Source organism: Oncorhynchus keta, chromosome 27, assembly GCF_023373465.1.
Source record: "Oncorhynchus keta strain PuntledgeMale-10-30-2019 chromosome 27, Oket_V2, whole genome shotgun sequence".
NCBI lineage: Eukaryota > Metazoa > Chordata > Actinopteri > Salmoniformes > Salmonidae > Oncorhynchus > Oncorhynchus keta.
Window position 1 is genome coordinate 43,262,138 of NC_068447.1, and position 12,396 is coordinate 43,274,533.

General features: G+C 41.7%; 1 protein-coding gene and 2 long non-coding RNA genes across 3 annotated transcripts in view; 1 reads left to right on the forward strand and 2 right to left on the reverse strand.

Annotated features, from left to right (window-relative positions):
• Positions 1–125: 125 nt before the first annotated feature.
• Positions 126–3,533, reverse strand: LOC127912548 (uncharacterized). Its single transcript, XR_008083230.1, has 2 exons — positions 3,433–3,533; positions 126–1,720 (listed from the first exon to the last, which is right to left on the reverse strand). It is a non-coding gene; the product is annotated as an uncharacterized LOC127912548 (long non-coding RNA).
• Positions 3,534–4,766: 1,233 nt separating this feature from the next.
• Positions 4,767–12,396, reverse strand: part of LOC118360133 (vasopressin V2 receptor-like) — a 41,343-nt gene continuing 33,713 nt past the window's right edge. The window contains 1 exon segment of the mRNA XM_035739304.2: positions 4,767–5,075. Within this exon segment, the coding sequence (XP_035595197.2) occupies positions 4,876–5,075 (200 nt within the window). The 3' untranslated portion in view covers positions 4,767–4,875.
• The window catches only part of LOC118360134 (uncharacterized), a 60,308-nt gene continuing 55,310 nt past the window's right edge, over positions 7,399–12,396 (forward strand). The window contains exon 1 of the long non-coding RNA XR_004820817.2: positions 7,399–7,492. This is a non-coding gene — a long non-coding RNA (uncharacterized LOC118360134). The remainder of the gene's footprint in view (positions 7,493–12,396) is intronic.

Sequence of the window (12,396 nt, forward strand, 5' to 3'; positions counted from 1 at the left end):
CCTACTAAAGTGTAAGTGAGGGATACAAAGTATATTGAAAGCAGGTTAATTAAGAAATGAACATCCCACCATGCTTAGGGTCATATAAAAAATGCCCAGTTGTCCATTATTTGTGTGTGTGTGTGTGTGTGTGTGTGTGTGTGTGTGTGTGTGTGTGTGTGTGTGTGTGTGTGTGTGTGTGTGTGTGTGTGTGTGTGTGTGTGTGTGTGTGTGTGTGTGTGTGTGTGTGTGTGTGTGTGTGTGTGTGTGTGTGTCTTAGATCACCAGATCTCCACCACAGTCAACAACACACCAAATGATGGAAGGAAAGGTGTCAAACACTTGTAGAATCTATGCAAAGGTGGATTGAAGCTGTTTTCCGGCAGATAGTGGTGCCCCAACACCCTATGAAGACACTTTATGTTGGTGTTTCCTTTATTTAGTCAGTTACCTGTATATCGGACATAGTATATATTCATCATAATCTCTTACAACAATCTGTAAATAATAATGGTCGTATTGTACTGTGCCTCTGCAACACTTTCAATAAATATATTTAAAATCATTGATTTACATGGAATGGTCATTTCCTTCATTGTACAGTCTAAATTAAATTCCTCGTGGTTTTTCTATGTGTTATTACTTGTGCATGGACTTGACACCATAAAATAGTCAGATGTGGTCATCTCTGCATAGTAGCAATGTGATATCTCTCTCGTGGGCAGTCTGTGAAGAGTCTCCATGTGTTTATGAGATATCCTCATAGCATGACATCCATACATGACGGTGGCAGCTGTGTTGCACTTCTAAGAAGTCTCTCTCTCTCTCTCTCTCTATCTCTTCTCGCTATGTTGAACATTCTCCCGTGTGCCTAGTATTGTTAATCCAGATTTAAAAAATCAGATTTCTCTCCAGATGTGAAATATAATCACATAATTGCGTCCTAGCTTGTTGTCGAAGCCTTGGTCTGCTAGATTCATTCACTCCCTCTTCTCTCTCTCTCTCTCTCTCTCTCTCTCTCTCTCTCTCTCTCTCTCTCTCTCTCTCTCTCTCGCTCTCTCTTCTCGCTATGTTTAACATGCTCCAATGTGTCTAGTATTGTTTATCCAGAGTATTTATTCTGATTTCTCCCCAGGTCTCCTCTTACTTGTTTGACTCTTTCTCTTTTCACAAGTCACCATTGTTCTTTCTTTCTTTCTTTCTTTCTTTCTTTCTTTCTTTCTTTCTTTCTTTCTTTCTTTCTTTCTCAGGCATGCATTTAGAAAACATTTTGATTTGATTTCCTGTAGTTCATCCATAATATTAGCTTCCACTACTTCAACCGCCCCTCCTCCAAGGATTGCTCCCAAGCTTGCTCCCACGCTCTCATCCTCTGTTTATTCTGCTTCCAAAAATGGTCCTCTCCAGTTATTTCTTTCACTCTCACTCTTACTCGCTCTCCCTCCCTCTCTGTCTCTCAATTCAATTCAATTTAAGGGCTTTATTGGCATGGGAAATGCTCTCTCTCTCTCTCTCTCTCTCTCTCTCTCTCTCTCTCTCTCTCTCTCTCTCTCTCTCTCTCTCTCTCTCTCTCTCTCTCCCCCTCCCTCTCCCTCTACTGGGATTCAGACAGTTACTCTAGATCTAAATAAAAGAGTAAAAGTCATCCACTGTTCCTCTACCTTCATATCATCTTTCCTCTCCTCTCTTCAGGCCTCTGATTGGAGTTGGGTTGCAGACAATAATCAGCATAGGAACCTCCCTACAAGAAGAGACAGAAGAGAGACAAGGACACACACACACAAACACGCACACGTGCAGACACACACACACATACACACACACACACGCACACACACACGTACACTCAGCTAGTTAATCAATACAAGTGGTAGGTAGTACAGAGATCCAAAGACTTGGCTCTGTGGAATTAGTCCCATTCACCCTCCCACAGCCCCACAGCATCTGCAGCTGCATCCAAAATGGCACCCTATTTCCTATATAGTCCACTACATTTGACCAGGCCCCAAAAGAAGCGCAATTTGTAGGTAATGGGATGCCATTTGGGGCCCAGATTGTTTCTCCATCTGCATATTCAATCCACACACTCATGCAGTCAATGTAGGAGAATATAAAATCATGCATATGTAATCAGAACCATACAGCCAGTACAACGTGTATGTCTAAGATTAACAATGAATTGCACCAGTATCAGCTTCTCTCTCTCTCTCTCTCTCTCTCTCCCTCTCCCCCTCTTTCTCTCTCTCCCTATCTCCCTCTCTCCCTCAATTTTTTTTTTTTTTCAATTCAATTTGCTTTATTGTCATGACGTAAAGCTTACTTTGGATATTTACAATATGAAAATAATAAGAATCAAAATGATCAATAGGACAACAGTAACAACAACATCCAAGTGTCAAAATAACCATACATTGAACAATAACAATAAGCATACAGTAGAGGACATGTGCAGGTTGATTGGTCTGTCAGACACTGTCCCTCAACTTATGGCAGGCAGAAATGTAGTGCACTGCCAACACACAGCTCTCTGCATCCTCCCCCAACAGGACGGGTAGCCTACTCTCATCAGAGAGGTCTTTGAAACCTTGAATACGGGTTTCAAATTTGGGGAAATGACACTCTCGAATTGTTTTATATTTTTTACATTTTGTCAGGAAATGCAGCTCCGTCTCAGGTTATGCTGTTGTGCAGTGGTTGCACAGCCTTTCCTCTACAGGGAGTCCGGTTTTCCTGTGTCTACCCTTCTCAATGGCAAGGCTGTGCTCACTGAGCCTGTACTCTCTCTCGCTCTCCCCCTATTTCTCTCTCTCTCTCTCTCTCTCTCTCTCTCTCTCTCTCTCTCTCTCTCTCTCTCTCTCTCCCCTCTTCCCCTCTTTCTCTCTCTCTCTCCCAATTCAATTCAATCTCTTTCCCTCTCTCTCTCCCTCTCCACCTCTTTCTCTCTCTCTCCCTCTCCACCTTTTTTTTCTCTCTCTCTCCCTCTCCCCATCTCTCTCTCTCTCTCTCTCTCTTGCTCTCTCTCTCTTTCTCACTCAGTCGGCTGTCTGGCTGCTTTGTTCTGTAGTTTGAGCCATAGCGTACTGTGAGCTTATGCACTGCTTTGTACATTAGGCATGTAAGTCCAGTCAACAAACATTTAATGTACTGCCCATGTCGTCTTGCGAGAGTTGAAGTAATTCGTAGCCTTGAAGGGAATCACCGTCCGACAACTGCACTGTTCTCTTTATATAGAGACAGACATGTAGAGACAACGTATAATACAGGATGTTTATACTCCATGGTCAGCTTATTCAAAGGAGCATTTGAATATCTTTGTCTGTTTTCGTTCCGTTTCTACAGTACCAAGTGAACATCTGATCCTGCCGCTGATATATGTATATGTATAGGTACAGTACCTATACAGGTGCTGTAAAGGTCTATATTCCATTACGTAGTGTCGATGTCTTCACTCACATTTGTCCTCCTCAGCTGACTCACGTTTCTCCTCTCGTTCAATAGCAACCTCCTCGGTGTGAGGGAGAGAAGACAGAGGGGACAGACAGACAGACAGACAGACAGACAGGGGATGTTTCATAGGGGTCCTTCCTTCCTGGCCATAACACAGCTGTCCATGTTTCCGTGTTGGGGGAAATGTGTTTGCTGCCTGAAGGTCAGTGCGGGCTGTCCTCTAGTCTTAGGTGCTGGCAGTAATGGAGGTGGTGGTGTGTATGTGTGAGACAGTACAAGTTGTCCTTGGTGGAGTGTGTGTGTACTCTAAAAAATTGAAGAATATATTTTTTTAAACAAGTAAATAAATAAATAGAATCTCAAAAAGATAGGAATCAAAATGATTGACACCCCTGTTTTTAATACTCCAGCGCCCTACCCTTGTGAGGATAACAATGCGATTGGAAAACACATTGGGAGGGATCTCAGATCATTCCTCCATACAGAATATTTCCAAGATCCTTGATATACTTCGTCTGCATCATCAAAGATCCACCAGCATATTTTACAGTAGGTGTGAGGTACCTTTCTGCGTATACTTCTGTTTTTCAACGCCAAACCCACCACAGGTGTGCGTGGCAGAAGAGCTCTTTTTTCATGTCATCTGATCACAGCACCGGTTCCTATCCAAGTGCCAATGCCATTTATCAAACTCCAGGAGTTTACATTTGTTGGATGGCATGAAAATAAAGCTCTTCGATTCACGCACACCGGTGGTGGGTTTGGCGTCGAAAGAAAGATGCATATGTCAAGAAGTATCCTATACCTAATGAAAAAATACGGTGGTGGATCTTTGATGTTGTGGGGCTATTTGGCTTCCACTGGTTCTGGGTTCCGGGGCCCTTGTTAAGGTTAAGGTCAACGGCATCATGCACTTGATCAAGTACCAGGACATTTAAAAATCCTTAAAGAAATGGTTAATTGACCACCAAATCATCATTCTGCAATGGGCATCCCATCTTAGTCTCTGGACTTGCAAACCTGTGGTTTGAATTGAAGAGGGCAAGTCCATATGCGCCACAGATGAAGGATATCAAGGATCTGGAAATATTCTGTGTGGAGGAATGGTCTAAGATCCCTCCCGATGTGTTCTCCAACCTCATCAACAACAACAAAAATGTAAGGGCAGTGTCATTATCCTCACAAGGGTAGGATGCTGGAGTATTGATAACAGGGGTGCCAAAAACTTTGAGCCCTATCTTTAGATTTTTTAAACTACTTGTTTAACAAAATCTCCTTCTCTAATAAATTGTATTGGTTTCAATTAATATAATTTTCAACAAAAAAAATAGCATACAATATAGCTCAGTATTTGTATTATTTATTTCATAATGATTTTTTTGCTCATCTTTATCAAAGGTGTCAACAAATATTGACCGAACTGTACGTACGTGTGAGTGTCTGAATGTGTCAGTAGAGGCTGTCCTTGGTGGTGGAGGTGTGTGTGGTGGTGGAGTCGTCAGGTATGGAGCCCCTGCGCAGGGTTCTTGGTCTGCAGCGTAACAGGGCCTGTAGCTCCCTGGACACAGAGCTGCTGAAGAAGGTGTAGATCCAGGGGTTGGTACACGAGTTCAGACTGGCCAGCAGCATCAGGATGGTGAACGCTACGCCTGCAGAGAGAGAGAGAAGAAACACATACGGTCAGGCAAAGACACACACGCGGACGCGATCAGGCAAACGCACACACAGCCATCAGTCAGCCTGCAGGGAAGTGAGGGACATTGCATTGCCAGAGCCAGCAGCACAGCAGCCGTAGGCTACAACCAGTAAATTACAGCAGAGCTGAATGATCGCAATAGACTGTGAAGGTCAGAGATACAGATAGGTAAGGGGTCATATGGAATAGACGTTCCTCCTCTTTGCTAAAAACAGAGGTTGGGTGATTGTGGAGGCCAGGTCATCTGATACAGCACTCCATCACTCTCCTTCTTGGTCAAATAGCCCTTACACAGTCAGGAGGTGTTTTTTGGGCCATTGTCTTGTTGAAAAACTAATGATAGCCCCACTAAGCGCAAACTAGATGGGATGGCGTATCGCTCCAGAATGCTCTGGTAGTCATGCTAGTTAAGTGTGCCTTGAATTCTAAATAAATCACTGACAGTGTTATCAGAAAAGCACCCCCTCTGCATTCACCCGCTCTGCATCTCACAAAGACACAGCGGTTGGAACCAAAAATCTCAAACTCGCTTTCCACCGGTCTGATATCCTTTGCTCGTGTTTCTTTGCCCAAGCAAGTCTCTTCTAATTATTGGTGTCCTTTAGTAGTGGTTTCTTTGTTGCAATTCGACCACGAAGGCCTGATTCACTCAGTCTCCTCTGATGTTGAGATGTGTCTGTTACTTGAACTCTGTGAGGCATTTATTTGGCCTGCAATCTGAGGTGCAGTTAACTCTAATGAACTTATCCTCTGCAGCAGAGATCACTCTGGGTCTTCCTTTCCTGTGGCAGTCTTCACGAGAGCCAGTTTCATCATATCATCACTTGATGGTTTTTGCGACTGCACTTGAAGAAACTTCCAAAGTTCTTGAAAAGTTCTGGATTGACTGACCTTCATGTCTTAAAGTAATGATGGACTGTCGTTTATCTTTGTTTATTTGAGTTGCCATAATATGGACTTGATCTTTTACCAAATAGGGCTATCTTCTATATACCACACCAACCTTCTCACAACACAACTGATTGGCTCAAACGCATTAAGAAGGAAAGACATTCCACAAATGAACTTTTAACAAGGCACACCTGTTCATTTAAATGCATTCAAGGTGACTACATCATGAAGCTGGTTGAGAGAATCCCAAGAGTGTGCAAAGCTGTCATCGAGGTGAAGGGTGGCTGCTTTGAAGAATCTCAAATATAAAATATATTTTGATTTGTTAAACACTTTTTTGTTTACTACATGATTCCATATGTGTTATTTCATAGTTTTGATGTTTTCACAAATATTCTACAATGTAGAAAATAGTACAAATAAATAAAATCCTTGGAATGAGTAGGTGTGTCCAAACTTTTAACTTGTACCATGTGACCTCACAGGACTAGAATGCACTGCTTCCCTCTCTCTCTCTTAGCTCTTAGCCTCTTATTCTGCTGGACCACTCAAGCTGGACCTCTCAAGCTGGACCTCTCAAGCTGGACCTCTCAAGCTGGACCTCTCAAACTGGACCACTCTAGCTGGACCTTTCTTCAGGAGGGAGAAGAACCTCCATCTTCAGTAGGCCGACCACAGGGCCTGCATGGACCTTAGCCTATAATGGCAGGAACTGGTGAACTGATCATTTTGGGGAATGTACCTTTTTAGGGATTATTGAGCACTGTCAGTACAAGGAGCCTATAAAGAGCTAGCGTAGCCTGAACGGTACACTTAAGCTATCCTTCTTCAAGGAAAGACGGAGAAGACAATTAGAGCACAGACTGAGTATAACATCCTTTCATGTTCAGGATCTCGAGGTCTTTACTTCTTGTCTTTCATTCTATTGCCCACCTTTCCATGATCATGATCATTTATGTTTGTAAATATTTTGGTTAGTGTTATTAAATGTTGATTGTATAAAGAACTTGTGTTTGTCTTGTTATTCTGGGAAAGAACTCCGATTGATTCTCAAATAATTCATACCTTCAGATGAATCAATTCATTACTAGTATTCTAACTGTAGCTTTATGAGCCATAACTAAAATAACTGACAAATCAGGTCTTCTTAGAATACAATGTTTTGCCCCAATAACTGGACTGATGCCCGTTTATAATTCCATAGTAATAAGTGTACACTCTACTTTACAATAGTGCTGTTAAAAAGGCCAGCTCTTATTTAGCCGTTTCATCATCCCTAATCTAGTAGTTAAATTGTATTTGCCCAACACCTTATTTTCACCAAAGTGGTACCTATAAATCACCCCACTTGTATCAGCCAATCACAGTCCGGCGTTCCCTGTCTACCTCCTGCCATCAGATTGAGATCGCGCTGTCTGAAGAGAAGGAAGGACATATTGGACTGTTTTCTATGATTTCTGTTATTGCCTGCATCTAATTGTAAGTACTGTACATGTCATTACTTCTTTAGTTGACTGTTGCTAAGACAGTCAAGTTATTTACCATATTTAGAAGGTATTTTCCTTTACATCATGCTAGTTACTCTTTTAGCCAGCTAGCCAAGTAGGTGCTAGCCAGTCATGCCAGCTAATCTATACTCGGTGTACCACATGCCTAGTTTAGGATATTATTTTTACGTTCATATTGTCAGTTTATGTAGGAGAGTTAAAAAGGTTATTCCATCAAACTTCAAATTATTAGAATAGTACACAACGCAGAACAGAACAAACAGGTTGGGGGTCAGTGGCCCAAGCCCACGAACAGGAATATTCTAAATCAGTCAGATCGCTATGGTCGCCAGGAACTTTACTTTTGGTGTCTATTTTTAATTGTTGCGCTACTGGTGCTGCCTGTTGATGTTAGGTAGGCAGCTACAGTAGCTGAATGATATTAACATCTTCGGGTTTTGTTTCATTAAATGTATTTTATTTCATCTGGGTGCTTGCGTGACCTACTAACACCCTGGTACTACCCGTAGCTCCCGTTCTCCTCAGTCCTACAAAAGCACTAACGTGAAATAAATACAACATCCCGAGGTTTATGCTGTAGATATTGTTATACGGTGGTGAGACTATTGAAACATGTACCTTTGAGAGTTTTATTGTTGATATTAATATAGTTTACAGAGTGCTAAAAAGTGTTGCTCTTGCTAGCTCGCATGCCTTTCTGTGATGCAGACGGTTCGCTGAGCTGCCGACTGGTGCTGGCGTTGCATTATGGGAGAGTAGTTTTGGCCCTCTACGGTTTGAATGGGATAGAGGCGATTTCACGTTGTAGCTTGTTTGTGTTGCAGTGTTTTTGTACATGAGTTGTTGTATTTTGGTACTGTAAACACTGAAAGCACCTAGCAATGTATTGGGGATGTGAGACAGGATATATGTTTTACCTTTCTTCATGCTTCTGTATAGAACAACTTGTCTGATGGTGCATTGGAGACTGATGTGTTCCTGTCCTGTCTTTTCACAATACTATTGCAGGTATAGTTCTATTGTCTGGGAATTAAGATTATACATTCTTTGTATTAAGGACTGGTTATTACTTTCTATGTCATTCAATTGATGTATAGTTATCATATGGTTACCAATAATTGGGCTTTTGTCCTGTAAGTGTGTTACTATAGCCTATGCATTTTGTTTTGCCCCTTACATTATATCTTGGCATAAGCAGTATAGAGATTGTGTATTCTAGATACTAGCACGAATACCACCACAGTCTACTGGGCCTGTATATTGTATGTAAGCCTATACTCGTGGTTATTCCTTTCTATTCTGTTACCATATAAACACTTTTATACACTCTCACTTCCACTGTGAGCACTGTCAATCAAGGTGTATGGTGTGGTGATCCCTTATCTGTAATAAACCTGTTCTGAAGACATCTGACCTGTTCTTGCTGGACAGACCTGTGGCGGCTGTACCACATCCTCTGGCAGATATAGCTCTCTAGTATATCTCTTAGTATTTTTCAAGTGCACAATATAGGGAATAGGGTGCCATTTGGGACGCAGGCATGGAGAGATCGAGGTCATGGTCCACTTCCTCCTCTTCGGTAACAACAGAGAGTAGTGACTATTTAACAACACCAGTATTCAGTGTGGAAACGAACTGTTTACGGTTTTCCATTTTAGTTTCCCTCTGGCACCATTAGACGTGCTGTAAATTTCCTTCTGGAACAAAAATCTAAACTTTACCTATTTCCTTTGGCCACTTTCTACTTCTAACATGCCGTTTTTATGCAATAAGTAGGACACCAAGCACTGGCCTCCTCCCTCTTTACTATTGCCAGTTTAGGAAGATAAAAGGAGCTGGGGGTTGACTAGAAACTACACAGCTGATAGCAATCAGTGTGTGCATGATGACTTATGTGTGCGCACTGTGTGCGTGTTTGCATGCTTTGGGTGCCTATTCATGTGTGTGTTTCACTCTGTGTGCGAGCTGTTGGCACATGCTATTGTTGATGAAATGTCAACATCTGTCCGGGGTGTGAGAGCAACAGGGGATATAAACAGGTTATTTACTGACACACACTGAGGTATGCTGTGTGTGTGTGTGTGTGTGTGCCAGTTCTGCTTCAGATCAGAGAAGAAAAAACTAATCCACAGTGTTGAAGTTGTAAACCATTGTAAGCAGACACCTGACACAGTGCTAGTTGGGTTGAGTTATGTTATGGTGACCTTAAATAAATTCTAGTTCTGGATCAGTTGTGGCACTTGAAATCGGAGGAAGGGCTTATAGTAAAGGCTGCAATGACATAAATGGAATGGTATCAAACACATCTAACACATGGTTACCACGATATATCGGTAAGCGTATTGGAATCGGCCGATATTAGGTAAAAATGGCCCGATGTCTAGTTTAACGCCGATGTGCAAAACCGATGTCAAAGCTGAAGTGCATACCTATATAACGTAGGTAGATGACGTGCATACCTATATAACGTAGGTAGATGACGTACCACCTATATAACGTAGGTAGATGACGTACCACCTATATAACGTAGGTAGATGACGTGCATACCTATATAACGTAGGTAGATGATGTGCATACCTATATAACGTAGGTAGATGACGTGCATACCTATAGAACGTAGGTAGATGACGTACCACCTATATAACGTAGGTAGATGATGTGCATACCTATATAACGTAGGTAGATGATTTGCATACCTATATAACGTAGGTAGATGACGTGCATACCTATAGAACGTAGGTAGATGACGTACCACCTATATAACGTAGGTAGATGACGTGCATACCTATATAACGTAGGTAGATGACGTGCATACCTATATAACGTAGGTAGATGATGTGCATACCTATATAACGTAGGTGGATGACGTGCATACCTATATAACGTAGGTGGATGACGTGCATACCTATATAACGTAGGTAGATGACGTGCATACCTATATAACGTAGGTAGATGATGTGTATACCTATATAACGTAGGTGGATGACGTGCATTGCTTTATAACGTAGGTAGATGATGTGCATACCTATATAACGTAGGTGGATGACGTGCATACCTATATAACGTAGGTAGATGACGTGCATACCTATATAACGTAGGTAGATGACGTACATACCTATATAACGTAGGTAGATGATGTGCATACCTATATAACGTAGGTGGATGACGTGCATTGCTTTATAACGTAGGTAGATGATGTGCATACCTATATAACGTAGGTAGATGATGTGCATACCTATATAACGTAGGTGGATGACGTGCATACCTATATAACGTAGGTAGATGACGTGCATACCTATATAACGTAGGTAGATGACGTACATACCTATATAACGTAGGTAGATGATGTGCATACCTATATAACGTAGGTGGATGACGTGCAATCCTTTATAACGTAGGTAGATGATGTGCATACCTATATAACGTAGGTGGATGACGTGCATACCTATATAACGTTGTTGTTGCCCTACCTGAGTTACACAGTATTGTTGAAACGCACATCCCTGAGCTACTTGCTATGGGCGTCACTGCTATTAGCTTCACGATTGATTGACATTTGAACCAGCAATGTTAGCCCTATGAGCATGCTGAGTCTGACAGCACAGTGGGTCTACGAGGATTTTGATCTGAGGAAAGCCCTATTGCATGCTCAAGAATGTGCTGGTTCTCATACTGCTACTGCCATTTCAATGGCATTTGAGAACATGTTTCAAACTTGAAAACATGAACACACTCCTGGCTCCATTCGAACAACTGACTGGAGAAATAAGCTAATCAACTGTGTCTGCAGCAGACGTGATACCGTCTGTCATGGCATTGAAACGCCTGCTCAACTAAACTGCCCACGCAGACCGTGGGGTTAACACTTGCAAAAGTACTCTACAAGAGGCTGTGAACAAGCGATTCGGTGGCATTCTCTCTGAGCCTCTTTACTGTGTTGCCACCATTGTCGATGCTAGGTACAAGGGCCTCTACTTCGAAGCAGACAAGAAATAGGGTTTACGTGAAATGTTACATACACAGCTGGACAAGATGGAAACGGACACAGTGACAGTGTGCACCGAGGAAGAGAAGTCACGGACAGACAGAGCTGAAACTTCACTGCTTGACATGTATGATGAAATCCTGGTTGAGAATGAACAAATGAACAACAAAACAGGACAGCAAGTAAGTGAAAGAAATAGATTTTGATGATGTTTTACTGGTAATGGGGACATGTGTAAAAGGCAAGAAAATAACTTTTTGGTCAGTGTGTATGTGTGTGTTAACTATTTGAATGTACTAGAATGCTTAAAATGCCGCTAAAATTTGTAATATTGGTTACCGATATCGGGTGTTTTTTGCCATGGAAAATATCACATATCGGTATTGGCCAAAAATGTCATATCGGTGATCCCTACTACCAATTACATCAAACTGAAAGAAGTTAAGCTACACTAAAGTTACCCCTATGAAAAATATAGTAAACTAATGTTAATTTGAAAAAGTACTTAGTGAAAAATTATCATATGTAAATCTGAAATGTCATAGACTGTAAATTGCAAGCACAGATCACTTTGGGGTCATATGATGTCAGAAGAACCTCCCCCGGCCCTTGTCTCACAAACACCACTCTAGCTCAGCCTCCGTTAATCACACAGACTAATGGTTGGTATCAATGGATGTAGTAGAAATAGACAGGTCCAATGGTACAACCCAGAAGTCTGTAGGTGTTTAAAAAGGTTTCAGAAGTCCAAAACATGCCAGCGTCAAGGTGGGACTTTAGGATTTAAACACAAAAACAATGTTTCAAGTGAGAATTAGGAAGGTCTGATAAAGAAAAAGAGAGAAGATTATTGCCTACTTTACCCATGTTTTTCTTTTTGCAAAAAAATA